The 20,051-nt window shown below is 43.8% G+C and overlaps 1 protein-coding gene across 1 annotated transcript; it reads left to right on the top strand.

The window, feature by feature from the left end:
• Nucleotides 1-10,921: 10,921 nt before the first annotated feature.
• Nucleotides 10,922-13,964, top strand: LOC144806562 (uncharacterized). Its single transcript, XM_078672899.1, has one exon. The coding sequence runs from the start codon at nt 11,828-11,830 to the stop codon at nt 13,316-13,318; it is 1,491 nt and encodes a 496-aa protein (XP_078529025.1). The 5' UTR covers nt 10,922-11,827; the 3' UTR covers nt 13,319-13,964.
• The last annotated feature ends 6,087 nt before the right edge of the window (nt 13,965-20,051 follow it).

Genomic DNA, 20,051 nt, shown 5'->3' with positions numbered 1-20,051 from the left:
TTGTTGCTCTATGCCTTTTCTGGAGTCCCGAACTTCCTGTAGGATTAAGTTTAGTTTGTCGGGTTCTGAAGTCATGTTTGTTGGTGGGACACAGCTCAAGGAAGGCTGATGAGAGGCGGTGGTCCGTATTCCCCATTTGTTGTTTGCCTGTAGGTGTGGTCGTCTCCGGGACTTTACTTTTGGGGCCTCCCATTTTTATTTGTTTCCCTGCACAGCACCCGGAGGCCACACAGCGTGCCTATGGATAGAAGTGTCTATTTGGGTGCAATGTCTCTGTTATTGCACGGGGTGATGCACTGACTTCAGCAGGCAGCTCAGTGTGGTCTGTCGTATGTATGGTTCTAGCCTGAACCAGTGGGCCCCAGTAGGCGATTCTGTGTAGTGTCTTCGGTAGTTTCCTCCAACTCACAGCCCCCCACCCCACTGTGTTGTTGCACAGGTAGCTGATAAATTATGTTACCCAAGTGAACACTTTGCTTTTAAGTTGGTGAATTCTCTTTCAAGCAGTTAGCTCGGTTCCATTCTCGAGTTGCCCCTTGTTGTATGCGGTGTCCACTCTGTCCCAAGCCTGAACTACCTCCTGGAGCTCCTTCGTTCACCCTCCAGTGTCTGCGTGCTGCAATGGGGAAGGAGCACGGTGACTTATGTTGGTAGGTGCAGCAGAGTGTCTTGCTTCCCTCAGTAGGCCATATGATGCGTAACACTTCACACAGTGGGGATTCCTCTGCCCATCATCAGGGAAGGCCCATGTTTATGGGCAGTATCCTGGGGCCTACTCAACCTCTTTGTGTATATAAAGTAGAAGGAGGGTGGATGGGGGAGCACCGAGAGTCTCTACTCACCATTTTTCTTTCGTGGTCGAGCACAGCCACTGCATGTGTGTTCGTCCCAGGCCAGTCACAATGTAGGACAGTGCCCAGGTGTTGCCCCGAAGTGCTGCCGGGCCACCGTTAGTCCTGTGCAGAAGGGGTGTTTGGGCATTTCACATACCCAGGGGGAGCTTGCAGGTCTTCGCTCACCCACTGGAGATCGCAGCCAAGTCTGGTGTTGCGCAGGGGCGAGGTTGTGAGCTGTACCGTGCACTGCACCAGTTTGCTGGCCTCTGTTGCCGGCCATCCATCCCCCGGGGCCCCACTTAGGCCTGCCTCCACTCTCCAGCCCCCTGCTCGTCGTCTGTCCAGTGGTCCCAGTAGTTCAGTACAATGCAGGTTTGGGGGGAGGGTGGACACAGCCTTCCGCCACCAAAGCTGGAGAGGCGCGGGTTCGCTCAGTGTGTCATGCCGGGGACGGGTCCGGAGGCGTCAGTGATGCAGCTCTCAGGGTCCTTGCCCGCATCCAGGGTTCTCTCTATAGCCCCGGAATGCAGGGGTCCCCAACTGGTTGGATTATCGTACCTCTCTGTGCCGTCCTCGTCCCTGTGATCTCTCAAACCGGTGTTGTTTAACCCGTATCGGGATCAGGTGAATTGGTTTGGCCTCAAATGGATTCAGCACAGTCGCTGTGTTTGGCTGCCCAGAGGTCCCATCAACTGTTTTGGAGTGGGTATATCATCCGCCTTCCGCTGTGCAGTCACACTTCTCTCGTCTGGGTGTAGGATGCATCCTAGCAAAACAGGATTTGGCAGCATTAGTTGGTCCGGGCGTGGAGCTGTCTCAGAGTGTGTCCACTATGCACAGAGGTTGGTCACGCTCTGTGGTTGTGAGTGACTGTATTGGAGAGGGAATGTCTGTGTGAGTGGCTGTAAGGATGTGTGAATGGTAGTATGGATGTGTGAATGGTTATGTTAGTGGTTATGTGGGTGTGTGAGTGATTGTATGGGGAGTGAGAGGCTGTCAGTGACTGTATGGGTCAGTGAGAGACTGTGTCAGTGGCTGTATGGGTAAGTGAGTGGGTGTTTGGGTGGCTGAATGGGTAAATACGTGGGTGTATGAGTAAGTGGCACTGTGAGTAGCTTTATAAGGGAGTATGTGGGTGTAGGAGTACCTGTATGGGTGAGCGGAAAAAAGCAAAGGTTACAGGGACGTTATAGGTAGGAAAAGGCTCTTTATTAATTTTTAGTAAAAAACATGAACAGCCGACACGTGTTTCGCCCCCTGTGGCGATTCGCGCCAGGGCTTTTTCAAGGCTGTAAAAGATCAAAGTTACATAAATGTGTTTAAAAAGTTATCTGAAAACTGGCCTTTGACCCCAATACCAGTTTGTGAAGTGTGAGAGGAAGAAATGAAAAGTTATTAGAGTGAATCAACAAGATTCCAGATTCATTAGTCTATTGCTTCCATGAAAAAAGTTATGTGTAAAGAGAGAGAGAAGAAAAGGGAAGTGCTGTTTTAGAGATTTGTGATAATGATTCTGAGTTGAGGTTTCTGATAGTTGATCTGTATCGGAAAGTGCTGAAGTGACGAGCTTAGAATATGAGAGAAGAAGTAAATACCAAACAGGAGGAAGCGTTCACCTTTGTGGTTTTTGGATATTACAGTGTTTTAAAGGCTGTTTATAAGGCGATAAGTGTAGTTGAATTGACTATTAGCCAAAAGAGAATCAGAGAATCAGATCAAGTCAGATAGAGCAGTCCATTATAATTCCCAGTGAACAGATAGGCATGCCAGGGGAAGGGAGAGCAAGACAGCTCACAGTTAATACTACATACCTATTTACATTTCAATTTGCTCATTGCAATTCTTCATCATTATTAGTATTGGTTTCCAACAAAAATCCGTTTTTTCAAAATATCAATCTGTTAATACAACATTCACATTTAAAAAGAGTTCTGTCCCCTATGTTCATAGGTTTGTGTTCAAACATTTTTTTCTTTTCTTTAACAAACAGTAATTCACTTTATACAATATGAGCTATTGCTGAGCGTATTAATGCCTTATCTCTGCGAAAATGATTGTAAAGAACATTGTCTACATTGTGGCATGCTTGGTATTGTTGAGACAAGCCTAATTGCGGAGCAGTGCACAACGATATTTGTAATTTAATCAGAGGAATTAGATTTCGATAGTTTATGTCATCTTAGTTTTTACAATTGGAAGTATGGCACTTCAAAGAAGAGCAGGCTCTGTTTTTATAGGACTGATTAAATTGAAACAGGTCAGTCGGTGAAATTATTCTTAGTAGCCTGGCATGTGGGTTCCGGTATATAGTCTCGGAGGAGTATCCCACCAGCAGGGTTGTTAACTATCGGCGTATTCCATAAGTGCGGAAAGCAAGAGAGTCCGGTGTTTAGGCAAAGGTGAGGTCACACGGACACAGAGTAAATATTACCAAACGGGAGCCTGTCCATAAACGCGGTGTGCGCACTTACTTGTAAGGGGAGTCCCTAGATTTTGTAGTCAGGAGCCTGCCGTACACTCCTTCCGCTTTCGCGTGTGTGTTCGTATATGGTTACGCGCTGCCTCTTTTGAACCGGAAGGGCAGGAAATAACCCGGAAGGCAAAGCCTGTCGGTTTTACGCGGAGGGGAAATATTTGCTTAAGTTCTGATATTTCAAATGAGCCGTGTGGAATATACGTACTGGGTTGGGAGGATCTATGGTGTCTGCTAACTAGTCGTATTGTTCTATAGATTGTTCATTGATGTATTCCGCCGGTTAATCCGGAGGATTTCACCAGTGTGACGTATTTAATAAAGGTCGACAAGGGACTTATTAAGAGCATCAGGTCGTATTTTTAGCCTCCGCCATTTAAGAATGGTGTTATTTAAGTTAGTTCAATAGTATTACAAATGCGCCGTGTGGAATATGTGTTCTGGATTGGGAGGCTCTATAATGTCTACTAACTAGTCGTATTATTCAATAGGTTGTACATTAGTGTATTCCGCCGGCTAATCTGGAGGATTTCAACAGTGTGACGTAAAAAAATCGACAAGGAATTTATTCAGAGCATCGGGTCGTATTTATAACCTCCGCCATTTATGAGTGGTGTTTTTTTGGGTTAGTTCAATGGTTGAGGGTTACACTGGACAGCACGGGTGTCCGTGGAGCACCGTTTTTTGACAGAGGTGAAAAAAGGATAGTCAACATTACTTCAGCGTCATTATTTTTCTTTTTCTTTTTCCGGGGGGATGCGCAAGATTTCACTAAGTGGATTAGAGCAAATACTAAGTGGGGCAAAGAAAACCCATACTCAAGTTTACATATGGGAACACCAGCATCAGTGTGTATCAGACTTTTGGAATGGGCAATTATATCACTTACTATTTTGTTAACCCTAGGGTCAGCATTTAGCAGGGACATTCACAGATTGTTTAGCTAACATATAGAGGAGAAATAATGTGATCAATTCAATGAGTCCAGTACTTCCAGTATCTTTCAGTAATTGTAAAGGGCATTTTACTCGTGATGCTCTAGTCCACTATGTGAAATCTTGCGCATCCCCCCGGAAAAAGAAAAAGAAAAATAATGACGCTGAAGTAATGTTGACTATCCTTTTTTTCACCTCTGTCAAAAAACGGTGCTCCACGGACACCCGTGCTGTCCAGTGTAACCCTCAACAATAAATACGACCCGATGCTCTGAATAAATTCCTTGTCGATTTTTTTACGTCACACTGTTGAAATCCTCCAGATTAGCCGGCGGAATACACTAATGTACAACCTATAGAATAATACGACTAGTTAGTAGACATTATAGAGCCTCCCAATCCAGAACGCATATTCCACACGGCGCATTTGTAATACTATTGAACTAACTTAAATAACACCATTCTTAAATGGCGGAGGCTAAAAATACGACCTGATGCTCTTAATAAGTCCCTTGTCGACCTTTATTAAATACGTCACACTGGTGAAATCCTCCGGATTAACCGGCGGAATACATCAATGAACAATCTATAGAACAATACGACTAGTTAGCAGACACCATAGAGCCTCCCAACCCAGTACGTATATTCCACACGGCTCATTTGAAATATCAGAACTTAAGCAAATATTTCCCCTCCGCGTAAAACCGACAGGCTTTGCCTTCCGGGTTATTTCCTGCCCTTCCGGTTCAAAAGAGGCAGCGCGTAACCATATACGAACACACACGCGAAAGCGGAAGGAGTGTACGGCAGGCTCCTGACTACAAAATCTAGGGACTCCCCTTACAAGTAAGTGCGCACACCGCGTTTATGGACAGGCTCCCGTTTGGTAATATTTCCTCTGTGTCCGTGTGACCTCACCTTTGCCTAAACACCGGACTCTCTTGCTTTCCGCACTTATGGAATACGCCGATAGTTAACAACCCTGCTGGTGGGATACTCCTCCGAGACTATATACCGGAACCCACATGCCAGGCTACTAAGAATAATTTCACCGACTGACCTGTTTCAATTTAATCAGTCCTATAAAAACAGTGCCTGCTCTTCTTTGAAGTGCCATACTTCCAATTGTAAAAACTAAGATGACATAAACTATCGAAATCTAATTCCTCTGATTAAATTACAAATATCGTTGTGCACTGCTCCGCAATTAGGCTTGTCTCAACAATACCAAGCATGCCACAATGTAGACAATGCAGAGATAAGGCATTAATACGCTCAGCAATAGCTCATATTGTATAAAGTGAATTACTGTTTGTTAAAGAAAAGAAAAAAATGTTTGAACACAAACCTATGAACATAGGGGACAGAACTCTTTTTAAATGTGAATGTTGTATTAACAGATTGATATTTTGAAAAACCGGATTTTTGTTGGAAACCAATACTAATAATGATGAAGAATTTCAATGAGCAAATTGAAATGTAAATAGGTATGTAGTATTAACTGTGAGCTGTCTTGCTCTCCCTTCCCCTGGCATGCCTATCTGTTCACTGGGAATTATAATGGACTGCTCTATCTGACTTGATCTGATTCTCTGATTCTCTTTTGGCTAATAGTCAATTCAACTACACTTATCGCCTTATAAACAGCCTTTAAAACACTGTAATATCCAAAAACCACAAAGGTGAACGCTTCCTCCTGTTTGGTATTTACTTCTTCTCTCATATTCTAAGCTCGTCACTTCAGCACTTTCCGATACAGATCAACTATCAGAAACCTCAACTCAGAATCATTATCACAAATCTCTAAAACAGCACTTCCCTTTTCTTCTCTCTCTCTTTACACATAACTTTTTTCATGGAAGCAATGGACTAATGAATCTGGAATCTTGTTGCTTCACTCTAATCACTTTTCCTTTCTTCCTCTCACACTTCACAAACTGGTATTGGGGTCAAAGGCCAGTTTTCAGATAACTTTTTAAACACATATATGTAACTTTGATCTTTTACAGTCTTGAAAAAGCCCTGGCGCGAATCGCCACAGGGGGCGAAACACATGTCGGCTGTTCATGTTTTTTACTAAAATTAATAAAGAGCCTTTTTCTACACAACAATGAATTTCTGACTCAACTTATATGAACAAGGATTCAGCCTAAAGATATAAAGAATCGTTGTTAACACACTCACTATCCCCTTAAAGACTTTATTGTTCAAAACTCAAGAGGTCCAGAGTTTTTTTGAGTGTGTTTCTCCTACAAAAACCACGTGAAATCTGATATAGCCTTGGATTCTCCTTTGGACCACCCCCTTTTTCCAGAAACGTTATAGGTAGAAAATAGCATCAAAAACTTTAGAAATTCACAGAAAAAAGGGTACAGGGACATTTACTTAGGATCAGATTTTACACACACAAAACCATATCAACTCAGCAGTTATCGTTACATGGGCTAACTATAACTTACGCCACCAACAATGCACTGCTTATGAAGCGGGCAGAGAAACACATGAAGAAATTGCTCCTGCCCGTAGAGCGTAGGATTTTAAGCTGCTTCCTACGGGTAGGAACAATGCTGGCTCCCTCTGGCATCACGGAGGCTTAGGGACCCCCTCTGACCCCCAACAATAATGATGTGGGTGCCCTGGGTGGGCTCAAGGGCACCCACCCTTTACTGGCAGGGCCATTTTTGTAAATCTTTCTTTATGCGTGGTCATAGCATATGCATGGTAAAGACTTGTGTGGTAAAGGTGTTACGTGGTCAAGGCATATGCATGGTAAAGACTTGTGTGGTAAAGGTGGTACGTGGTAAAGACTTGCGTGGGAAAGGTGTTACGTGGTCAAGGCATATGCATGGTAAAGACTTGCGTGGTAAAGGTGGTACGTGGTAAAGGTATTGCGTGGTAAAGGCATTTGTTGGAATGTATGACATTATAATTAGTCTAATCCTGCACAATCTCTTGACTTGAAACTAAACCCTGGGCCTTGATAAACTGGACACAGACAGCCCCAAAAAAGTGCAAAAGAACATGTAGTGGGAATGTCATGTCACATTGTCATCATATGCCATTTTCCCAGTGCATTGTACCATTTCCCCAGTATTGCCCGGATAAATGGTGCTATGAACCGTATAGCACTACTCGCCACCACGTTTAGGGGGTGATCCATTTCTTTTCCTACCCTGGAAGGAGAGTTACTCCTGCATTTTGTTGAAGTGAAACTCTGTTTCCAGTGTCAGAGTCAGATTGGGGTCTGTGAATTCTCACTTACTAACTCACAAGTTAGCGTTCATTCACAAACTGACAAGGCAAAGCTTGCGTGCGCTGCATTTACTAGTGTGTGATTCTACACACGCAAAACATGTACACCTGGCAGCGATCATCTGACTAGTTTAGTTTTCAAACATTGTTGAAAGAGCTGCTTAGTCCTAAAAACTCCAACTCTTTGAGCATAAATAGGATAAGCTGTAAACAACTATTCTGGGGACACAGACAAGCCCACTGACACTTAGGGCCAGATGTATCAAAGGGTTTTACCCATTCTGTGTCTATGGGGAAATGTGTTGATACATATGGCCCTAAGAGAGAAACAGTAATAACACTTATTCACAGGCCCTGGAAAGCCCCCTAGTCCTGCTCTTCATACAGACCCATCTCCCTCCTAAACATTCTTGCTAAACTATTCACAGGCATTCTGGCACACAACTTAGTCCGTTCATAATGGCCTTATGACTGCAAGTCACAGCAGTAGTGAGATAATACTGTGCCGTTAATAAAATGGATGCTTTCCAACACCGAGAGGACACTGGACACAATGTCTGCCAAGGGCCCGATTTATATTTAGGCAAATGGTTTATTTTGTCATAAATGTGGCAGGTGTCCCGTCCACCCTATTAAAAGTGTATTATATCCTGTGTCAGTTGTAATAAAGCGGACGGGATCTGTCATGTTTGAAGCAATAACCTGTCCGATAAACTCTAAATCAGGCCCTATGTCTGCAGCAAGTGTTGTAGAAGGAGCAGAGCCAGCATTATTGGAAGAGGGCCTAGAGGTAGATATAGTCCCAGAGGCACTGAAGCACCTACCTCTTCACTTCCTCTGTTTTAACCTCATTTGCACCTACCTGTGCGCCTGCTCTGTTTGTACCTCATAGGTACCTATATGTGCACCTCATCTGTTTATACCTCACAAGCACCCACCTGTGCACTCTCTCTGTTTATAGCTAATAGGCCCCTTCCTGTGCACCTCCTCCTTTAGTACCTCCCAGGTGAGCTTCTGAAATGAAGCTTGTGAGCTCTGTACTGCCAACCATGGCCTCTTGACTGTCAGGCCATTATCTGCATCTGCTGTGTGCATGCTTCAAGTGTGTCTCCCTGCCTCACCCAACAATGAACCCTGTAGAGTGAGTACACAGACCGAGGGGAGTAGGGCGCTGAAGGACATGGAATGAGGTAAACCTGGATAAAAGAAATATGGGATGGGAGAAATGACACTTCACCTGTGGACAACAGACACCTCCTCCCGCTCTACCAAAGCCCTGTTGAGTCACAAAGTAGCATCGTGGCCTTCAAACAGACAACAATAAGTCAAATATCTTGTAAATGTTGAAAAACAATTATTTATATGCACACATCTGTTGGATTGGGAGATATTTCAGTTAAATTATTGGTTGTGATGGATTCTCTATAAGGAATAAATGACTGATATCATTGAATAATAAATTACATGATTTAATGTTTGTTTGCCATATCTGTGTGCACAATATAAAGACAGGCCATTGGAAATAACCCCTCATTCTGTTTCACAAAAAACCCTGGAAGGAGCTGCTGATTGAAATACAACAGGATCTTAGCTTTACCTACTTTAGGAAGAACTAAAGACTCACTTTTAAAGTTGTCTTTCAGGGCAGAATCAGTCAATAGTTTAAGGGAGATGAATATATATTCCGCTGATAGAAAATCCACCTCAACTCAGGATAATGCTCCAGTCTTCTAGGTTAGAAGGATCCAGAAATGCTTGAAATAGGAGGGCTGTAAAATATGTTGAAGGTGACTTAGGGCCTTATTACAAGTGTGGCGGTCTTCCAATGGGACTACCACAGCGGAGGTACCAAGCAGACTGGCAAGCCCATTGAGAGCCCGCCGCCGGATTATGGCCTAAATCCAGGGTGGGTGGGCGGTGCAGCAGCGGTCTTGCAGCGGCTGTTGTAGGCTCATTTGAGAGTATAAACAGCATATCACCACCTTAAGAGTACCTGCAGCACGTTCCTGCTCCATGTCATGCATGCCACACTATGCAGGAACAAGGGTGCAATTCCATGAGGTTGCACAACATGTGCCCCCCGCATGCAACCCCAGGAGCAGAATCGGCCGGGGAACTGTTAGGGCCCCCTTACCTGCATGTCCTTTATCCTTTTCATGGTGGGTCCCCGCCATGAAAAGGGCGGTGGATATGCAGACGTAAAATGCTCGGCGACATCGGCACTGCCAACATATTCAGGGTTTTTGCAGACCGCCTCCACAGCGGGATCCTTCATCCTGGCGGGGTGGCGGTCTCGTGGCGGTCCTCCCACCACACTCATAATACGGCGGTCAGACCGCTAGGATGGTGGCAGTTGGACCACCACCGTGCGTACGATGTGGAGAAGTGTGGCTCACTGGTTAGAGGAGGCAGACCCTGAAGCAGAGGTCAGACCCGGGACCAGGGTTCGATTCCCGACGCGGCAGGGTCTTGAGCTCAAATGTCCACAGACTCGATAATTCTCGCTTCGGTGCCTACTCAAATCAGGGGTTCACACTCTGCAACTCTGGGCAATAGCTTGCTCAATCTCCACTACGGCCCCCCGCGGCGGGATGCCTGGCTTTCACCTTGGGGGTACCCAGTAGGGGACATCTCACAGGGAAAAACCAGGACGGGTTCCCAAAGCAAGCGCCTTGAGACCCTCTAGTGGTGATAAGTGTGCTATATAAGAAGCCATATTACATTATTTATTACATTATTATCATGAGGGCCGTCGCACTCGTAGTAAGGCCCTTAATGAGCTGCAAGGTAAAGGCGGGAGTTGGCATTTGAGCTGATCCAGTGTGAACATGAAAGCATTGTGGAAGAAGGTGTCTGGAGTTACCGTTGTCATATATACTTCCTAAAGAGTTACCTTTGTCATGTATACTTCCTGAAGAGTTACCTTTGTTATACTCTTCCTAAAGAGTTACCTTTGTTATACACTTCCTGAAGAGTTACCTTGGTTAAATACTTCCTGAAGCGTTACCTTTGTTATACACTTCCTGAAGAGCTACCTTTGGTAGATACTTTCTGAAACTGAATTAACGGCAGCGCTTCCTGATTCCTCTCTTTTTCAACAATCTGTTCTGTTTAAATGAAATCTTGTCCATGTATATCTACCTAAAACTGTCTATGTAGCATGAGTGCTCTGTGACTGCCCTTTCTTTAGTAAGTTACTCAGTGAATAATGGTAAATCACTGCCTTTTCAGAAGTAAATAAGATGTGACATGTTCAACCACAGTTTTAATGAAATATCCATGTATGGTGAAATGTTCCTTACTAAATTTCAAATATGGTAGCGAAGAGATGTCTTGTACAGCTGATTAAATATTGTGTATTCACATTATATTACATTTGCATTTAGTAATATTGCATTTCTTTACATCCAACAGAAAATAAGCCTTAAATGCACGGATTGATTATGAATAATGAAGAAAACACATCAAACCTGCAACAATTATCAAAAATAAGGAGCTCCAAAAACTTCAGTGCAATCAGAGGCAGAGGACAGATCCAGGAAGAAGCAGTCAAAGGCAATTCAGTGAGTGAACGAGTCTGAGCTCTGTACCTCGACACCCCAAGGCGAAGAAATGACCTCAACAAAATTAAGACCACCAAGACAACAAAACTGACAACCCACCTGCATAAACAAGCATCCAACACCAGCTTTGATCATGAGGCTGGCATGAGAGTTGGAGGAAGGTTTCGTGTCTATTTGGGATCCATAGCTTGGAACAAACTCCCTCTTCAGCTTTGAGCTGTTAGCAACATGATGTTTTAAAAAGGTTGAAAACTTTTTTTTTTGTCCATGTTTGAAACAACCGGATTTACTTTCTTTTCTGACCTCTGCTTGGCCCCAGGACACTCTTTGGAGTAGCTGTACACATTACAAGTCGCATCATCATGATATGGCTAGAGCAGTGCGTCGCTATCTAAACTGGCAACAGACCACCATTCAGTGCTCTAGGTGTATTGCAAACTCTTTCTAGCCAAACCACAGGCACCAGGGAAAAGCACAATGAACTGGAGCCTAACAACTGAAGGGAAAAGGAACGAGTGGTTCTGCTGCCTAAAGCACAGAGTATTGTCCCAATTTGCACCTACCGGAAGGAAGATTAAGCTTTACCCGAAGCATGCGTAGCCATTGTCCATTCTAAAAATGCAATCACCCACAAGGAAGCCTTACTTATGTTATGAATGTGGCAGGTATTTTGTGAGTCTTGTATTTTATTGTTAAATCGGAAATCAAGTGTCCAAAATATCACACACATACAGGGAATGTAAAAATAACGCAAGTGGTTTATTAACTATGCTGACCCTTCAGGAAACGCGGTCAGGAGACAAAACGTGCAATTGCATTGAATATGTCAAGAACTTTAGCCAATTAGAAACCCTAAAAGAGCATCAGCGAATACAAACAGGGGAAAAACCATACCATTGCACTGAATGTCTAGAGAGCTTCAGTCAAATTGCAAACCTCCACAGACATCAGAGAATACACACAGGGGAACAACCATACCAATGCAAGGAATGTGTAGAGAGCTTCAGTCAAATTGCAAACCTCCACAGACATCAGCGAATACACACAGGGGAAAAACCATACCTTTGCAAGGAATGTTTGCAGAGCTTCAGTCGGTTATCACCCCTCCAAACACATCTGCGAATACACACAGGGGAAAAACCATACCATTGCAATGAATGTGTAAAGAGCTTCAGTCGGTTATCACACCTCCAAATACATCTGCGAATACACACAGGGGAAAAACCATACCATTGCAATGAATGTGTAAAGAGCTTCCGTCAAATTTCAAACCTCCACACACATCAGAGAATACACACAGGGGAAAAACCATACCATTGCAAGGAATGTGTAAAGAGCTTCAATCAGATTTCACAGCTATACACACATCAGAGAATACACACAGGGGAAAAACCATACCATTGCAGTGAATGTGTGAAGAGCTTCAGTCAGTTACAAGAACTTCAAGCACATCAGCGAACACACACAGTGGAAAAACCATACCATTGCAAGGAATGTGTGCAGAGGTTCAGTCGGTTATCACACCTCCAAACACATCTGCGAATACACACAGGGGAAAAACCATACCATTGCAATGAATGTGCAAAGAGCTTCAGTCAAATTTCAAACCTCTACACACATCAGAGAATACACACAGGGGAAACACCATACCATTGCAAGGAATGTGTAAAGAGCTTCAATCAGATTTCACAGCTACACACACATCAGAGAATACACACAGGGGAAAAACCATACCATTGCAGTGAATGTGTGAAGAGCTACAGTCGGTTACAAGAACTTAAAGCACATCAGCGAACACACACAGGGGAAAACCTATACCATTGCAGTGAATGTGTGAAGAGCTTCAGTCGGTTACAAGAACTTCAAGCTCATCAGCGAACACACACAGGGGAAAAACCATACCATTGCAAGGAATGTGTAAAGAGCTTTAGTCAATTATCAACCCTCCGCAGACATCAGAAAATACACACAGGGGAAAAACCATACCATTGCAGTGAATGTGTGCAGAGCTTCAGTCGGTTAGCACATCTCCAAACACATCAGCGAACACACACAGGGGAAAAACCATACCAGTGCAGTGAATGTGTGAAGAGCTTCAGTCAGTTAACAGGCCTCCGGAGACATCAGCGAATACACACTGAGGAAAAACCATACAATTGCGGTGAATGTGGAAGTAGCTTTACTTACTCTTCAGCACTAAGAAATCATCAGCGAGCTCACAAAGGGGAAACAAATCTTTTAAATGCCATGAATGTTTGAAAAGCTGTAGTCCATTATCAATCCTAAACAGGCATCTGCGAACACACGCAGAAGAAAAGCCTTCAAGTGCAATGAATGTGTGAAGCAATGTAGTCAATTATCAAGCCTATGTAGACATCAGCTTACACACACTCTGTAAATACTGTACAACTGTAGTGAGTGTAGAAGTACCTTTGGGAAATCTTTTGCATTAAGGATTCATCCGTTAATGCTCACAGAGAAAAATCCTTTCAGGTGCAGTGAATGTGTGAATATCTTCTGTCCGTTATTAAACCTACGGATACATCAACTAACATACACAGAGTAAAAATGAGCATTGCAATGAATGTCAGAAGTGATTTTGTCAATTGCAGACACACCTGGGCTAAACCTTACAATTGCACTAAAAGTGTGACAAGCTTTTGTCAATTTCTTATCCTGCATAGCCTCAGCAAACACACACCTTCATTTAACTCACTTAGAAATAATCCTAGAGATGCAGTGAATTCAGAAAGAACTTACGAACATTAACAATAATATTGACTCATCTGAGGACATAGACAGGAGCAGAACAGTGCCGTTATTGTGAGATGAAGGAATTACAGGAGAAATATATAATTATGTGGGATATTCAAATACCAGATGAATGAAGACTCGACTAGAAGAAAAGAAGAAAAGAAGAAAACCAAAGATTTGTAGAATAATAAAAGTGTCTGTTCCCAGTGATTGTTCACTTCGGTACACATAGTAAAAACAACGTGACATAACAGGAAATCCACTGGGAGACTAGCACAATGTGGAATAAAAGAAAAGAAACACTGGTGGTTTTTATTTGGCGATGAAGAATTACAAAGAAAAACATCCAAGAGTTCCTGTTCATGCTACCTGTAAAAGTGTAGTGAGGATACGGTTCTGCCTGCACACATTGCTATATTAGCATAAGTGAGTTAGTTGCTCAAACGCCATTTTGCTGCTTTTGCACATGACACTACATGTTTCTGTTTTTATAAAGACAAACTGCTTGCTTTTCCTTCACATGAGAACGGTCTGGTTTTCACATCTCTAGACTCACAGTGCGACCTCAAGTCTGCACAAAGTGTTCAAGGTTAAAATAACAATGTATGCTGTTGATGCAGGTTGATCGACCCACGCTCTAGACACAACACGAACACAGCTGCCCATTTCTGAAACTCAGGTGCTTTTAATATTGCACTGCATGCATGAGACTAGCACTTGGAAAAAACCTTTCCATCGACAAAGAGCTGTGCTGATCTGGGATGTGATTCACTTTACCTGACTTTGGAGGTAGGCGGTCCCCGTTTTAACCTAGAGATCCTCTATTATTATAATACCTAGCAAGGGGAGGGTGGTACAAAAGGCGCTATAGACCTGGTTCCACTATCATTATAATATGATTTCTCCTTTTCTACTTTATGGAATTGTAACAATGCTGATTGTATTGATTTTATGCGTCTTTTTACTGATGTTACCAACGATATTGCATCTTAGAGCACGTAGTTGAAATAAACATTTTAAACGATACCTTGTCTCTGATTACTCACATTGTGGGCATTTATGAGAATAAAAATGAAATAGTGTTCTTGATTCCCACTATTCCTGAGAGGTCCCAAAGTCACTTGTTCTGGGTTGTCTAATCATTGGTAGCTTCGCTTTAGTACGGAGAACGAATGAGACACTGATGCTAGTTGGATAGGGGTTCTGGGCACTGAGGTGGGTTTTAGGTACACCACAATACACTGAGGCCCTGGTTTCCTGAGCATAGTTCTGTGCATAATCAAAATCCCTCCAACATGGCGCTCAACGTCTTGATTAGAGCTTTATATGTCCACAATACCCTTACCACTGTTTCCGGTAACAGGCGTGACGGATTAACCTACCTATACGAATGTGTTATAGGTTAATTCAAACTTGAGATTTATGAAAAGGTTCACGTTTTGAATTACTACCCTTTTTGTGTTGCAATTTATAGATTGTTTTTCTTCTCTATGTCCTTATGGGTGATATTGACATAGCTCAGCCCTTTGAGCTTTTCTACTCTTGGGTTATATTTCCTGCAATAAATGCGGATGAGGATACATTCCATACATACATTCACACTGCGATTCCTGTGAACTACACTCCATATAGGACACAAGAGATTCCAATTTCGGCATGGCAGCATCGTGTTTGGTTTAATGGCACCCTCCCCCACACGTAACTCTGTTTCGGTTAGGTCCCTTGTCAATTCCTGGGGCCACTTGGCCAGTCTTAGCCGGGTTCACACCATATCCACGTTATCTCAATGCCCCGATTAACAACTTGTGTCAACTGTATACCTCTTTTGTTGGGGTACATAGGGCTTTAGGTCATTGTTTCTTGCAGCGCAATAAGTTGGACCGGCCGGGATGTCGATTAGTTCCGTCATGGTTAATTCAGTTAATTCGGTAATGGGCAAGCACCCCCAAACTAAGTACGATATGCCTTATTGGAAGCAGTGTTTCCTAATACCACTCCTGTGGAAAAACACAGGATTCTCACAATTAGTTTGCAGAAAGACTTATTTCTAGAGGTAACAGATTGTGAGAATTGGGGTAAAGTATATGCAGCAGTGTATGCGAAGTGTTTCGGCACGCCGTCTATGACTGTCTTGCCCTCTGTGATCAAGCGTGTTCAGGATGAGCACAGTCCGGAAGCGGCTGTCGAGTTGGGAATCATAGTGTAGTTCCTATATTCCCAATAGGCTCTGCGCATTGGAATAACATATAATATAGATTAGACGTATTACTGAGGTCGACTAGGTCTCTATCGAATATATTAGACTTAATTGTGAGTGCCAGCTAGCTCAGAGGTCACTAGAAACTTTCTCGAATAAACGAGAAGGGATTAGTTTCTGACAACCGCATAAACATGACAACTTTGTTTCCCAAGAATAAGAAATGTATCTCTAGAGTCATGGAAACAATAGATAGTTATTTCACTCAGTCAATCGTGCATGCTACGTTTCACCAGAGGTGCAGTGAAATAGAGAGACAGGCATTTTCAATAAAAAGTATTTATTGAACAGTTTTCTGTCTCATGCAGGAGAAATTAACTGCTACAATCGTAATACTGGTTGCAAAATACAATGCGTACAGTACGAAGAGTATTATAAAATAATACTGTAAAAGCATGACATGGTTTCTAAGCCATAAAATACATAGAATACATACATTAATAAATAAGGACTAAAAGTACTCAACTGGTGCTTCTAAAATACGCCTACCCCGGTGTACTTAACCTAGGTCTAGTACAAGGGAAGAAGTAAGTGAGGTGTAGCTTAGTTTCAGTATTCTTTTGCCAAGAATCTCTCTAGGGTCTAATCAGCTCCGTACCTTGGTTTTAGAATAGAGGAGGTCTAGTATCTCTCAGGACTCGATTTCCCAACAACCCTCAAGGGTAGCTTGGAAACACTGGAGCTGGATTTCTCAGCCAGAGAAAAGACAGCGTCGCTCTCAGTGCGTCTGCTGGAGGTTCGGCTTCTTTCGGCACTTGCTTCGGCAAGCTGTGTCATGTAGGTAGATAGTCGAACTGCTCCAAACCACTGTGTGTTAGCCTGGGCATATTTATACCTTCAAGGTGCCTAGTTTGACGTAATGTTGGTCATAATAACGTCATCAAAGACGCAGTTCTTTGAAAACTCCATGAGTTCTCAGATAAATCAATATTCAAGCAAGGGGAAGTCCCTGACGGCTGAAGGCGGGTTTTTCCAAGAAATCTTTATGGATTTTCGGAACTCGTGGAAGTAGCCATGCCGTATTTGTACTGCATAGGCTAAGTCTAAATATGGTTATGATTTATATGCCTATATAAGGAGAGGGTGATTTATACCTATATATGGGCATGAATCGGGAAAATTACACGAGGGTCCTAAATTCATATACAACAGAATGAGGCTCGTTGGAGTGTTTGACGTAGTTACTGATCTCATCTTTTGTAATGTAAAGGGAGATGCGGGTATCTTTCAGGTGTCGAATGCTTTGCACCTTGTCCCAGACGTCGACAAACCCCGAGCGTTATCGAGAAATATTGCGGAGGTTTATAAGACCATTGGCCGCAATATTTGGGTGTTAAGCCTTTTGCTAAAACGGCGACTCAACCGCAGACTCAGATGGCAAAGTCTACTAAAGACGACCGTCCAAATTTTCCAAAACAGAATTGGAAGAATCAAAAACGGGAAGCAGCAATAGAAACAGGGGTCGCGTCCGGCGTCGCCGATACCAGTGTCTACAGAGCGCACTTATGATTTGCGCGACCACGCAAGAATTAGGTCTCCTGATAGATTTCAGGTTCCTGAGCAACGTTCTCCTAGTTCTTCACAGGAAATATTGGGCACGCAAGCTGGTGGCGGAGAACACGGCAGGGGTCGGGGTGCCCCACAAGGACATGAGCAGCCCCGCCCGTCTGATGGTAAAGGCAAGCAGGACGACTTGCCACGTTAACGCCCTCATTTTCAGAAAAAGAAAGTTGCTGCGTTAACCGTAAGTATGCCATGGATAGTGAGAACACAGCTTCGGAACCTGACATGGGCATTAACGCTGCTCGACAGCGCAGCGGAGGTTACAATAGTGCGGCAAGCGCTGCGTCCATATCTGAAGGCGACAGCAACTGACACTTATCACAGTGGAAACTACTGACACTATGGTGGCTCCCCCTGACAGACTATATGATATAGTTCTTTTAATTGAAGGTGACATCCAACGTGTAATAAAAGGGATTTTTTGGGAACATCTGACCTCTACATATGACATTCTGTTAGCTGAGGCAGACTGGCCCCCGCTTTTCGTTTTGGCCGCTCCGAAAAGGGAGGAGCTGACCCTCCCTACTTTTCTGCACACTGTGCCCAAGGAGCTATCCGCAGAACTTTGCAGAAGAGTGGGCTCTGGTGCTTGCACCTCCGTTGTACCGTACTTAAGTCGAGTGGGATAAACTTTCTCCCAGACACGAGATTCCATTGCGGTCTATTCCACAGCCACAACCCCAATATCCCATACGGCGAGAGGCTAAATCTCCGTTGCGGAAATCCTTGAACAATTAGAATATCAAGGTGTGATTGAGACTTGTGTTTCCCCCATGAATAATCCTTGTTTCACTGTTACCAAACCTGATGAGTCGTACTGCCTGGTTTCGGATTATCGACATTTAAATTCACATTGTCGTGGAGTGGTGTGGCTCACTGGTTAGAGTGTTATAGTTAACAGGAGTATGATCCATATACCTGATTAGGACTGGGTAAGGAAGGTACAATCAAAAACAATGTCCCAATAGGTGAAATTAAACAGTCAATTAAGCAAGCATGCACATCGCATTGCTAAAAGGAAAGAAGGAGAACACTCTGGAATTTTAAGACAAGATAGTCAAATCATCTTATTTATAATATACGTTCATGGTCGAGAGTATACAGTTATTCAGCAGCACTGTGTAAACTCAATTACGTGACAACCATAAAAACTTGGTGCTCTACAAAAGTGACTGTCGTGAAAGTGAAGGTGGCGACGCAAGTGAAGAAATAAACAGCGTGAACAGCGCACTGTGAACAAGGTGCAAGTTATCTACAGTGGGTGGCTCATATCATGTGACAAGGTGATATCACAGATTACAGATTTTTGCATTATTTGAACCACATTAGTAAAGTACGCCAATTAATAAGCTGTGAAGTCAACGGCGTTTCGATCCACGTTAGTGAGGATCATCAACAGGACTTGGTTGTCTAACTCGGGGAGTGCTGGGAAGGAACTTTGTTTAGAAGCGATCAAAGGCGATCGTCAATAATGGGTTGGGGGCCTGCCCGGGGGCATGGCTCATGAGGTCTAAGCGGTCGTCTGTGATCCGCCGAGTATCTGGACGTGTCCTTAAGTTTTTTCAACTGGAGCCGGAAGTAATCCGATGATTAAGTGCTCGCCGAGTAGCTGCACGTGTCCTTAGGATCTGTGTGCTGGAGCCGGAGTGAATCCTCGGGTCTAGTGAACGCGTTCAGATACTCGGCGGATCACAGATGACCGCTTAGACCTCATGAGCCATGCCCCCGGGCAGGCCCCCAACCCATTATTGATTGGCGTACTTTACTAATGTGGTTCAAATAATGCAAAAATCTGTAATCTGTGATATCACCTTGTCACATGATATGAGCCACCCACTGTAGATAACTTGCACCTTGTTCACAGTGCGCCGTTCACGCTGTTTATTTCTTCACTTGCTTCGCCACCTTCACTTTCACGACAGTCACTTTTGTAGAGCACCAAGTTTTTATGGTTGTCACGTAATTGAGTTTACACAGTGCTGCTGAATAACTGTATACTCTCGACCATGAACGTATATTATAAATAAGATGATTTGACTAGCTTGTCTTAAAATTCCAGAGTGTTCTCCTTCTTTCCTTTTAGCAATGCGATGTGCATGCTTGCTTAATTGACTGTTTAATTTCACCTATTGGGACATTGTTTTTGATTGTACCTCACTGGTTAGAGGCGGCAGACCCGGGAGCAGAAGTCGGCCGGGACCAGGGTTCAATTCCCGACGCGGCAGGGTCGTGGACTTCGGTCAGCGGACTCGATAATTCTCGCTTCCGGCCTACTCTAATCAGGGGTCCCACTCGGCAACTCTGGGCATTAGCTTGCCTAATCTCCACAACGGCCCCTCCAACGCCGGGGATGCTTGGCTCCACCTTGGGGACTCCCAGCAGGGACCATCCCACAGGGAAAGCCAGGACGGGTTCCCC

The sequence above is a fragment of the Lissotriton helveticus genome, assembly GCF_964261635.1.
Source record: "Lissotriton helveticus chromosome 1_1 unlocalized genomic scaffold, aLisHel1.1 SUPER_1_unloc_86, whole genome shotgun sequence".
NCBI lineage: Eukaryota > Metazoa > Chordata > Amphibia > Caudata > Salamandridae > Lissotriton > Lissotriton helveticus.
This window is presented reverse-complemented; position numbering and strand designations above follow the sequence as displayed.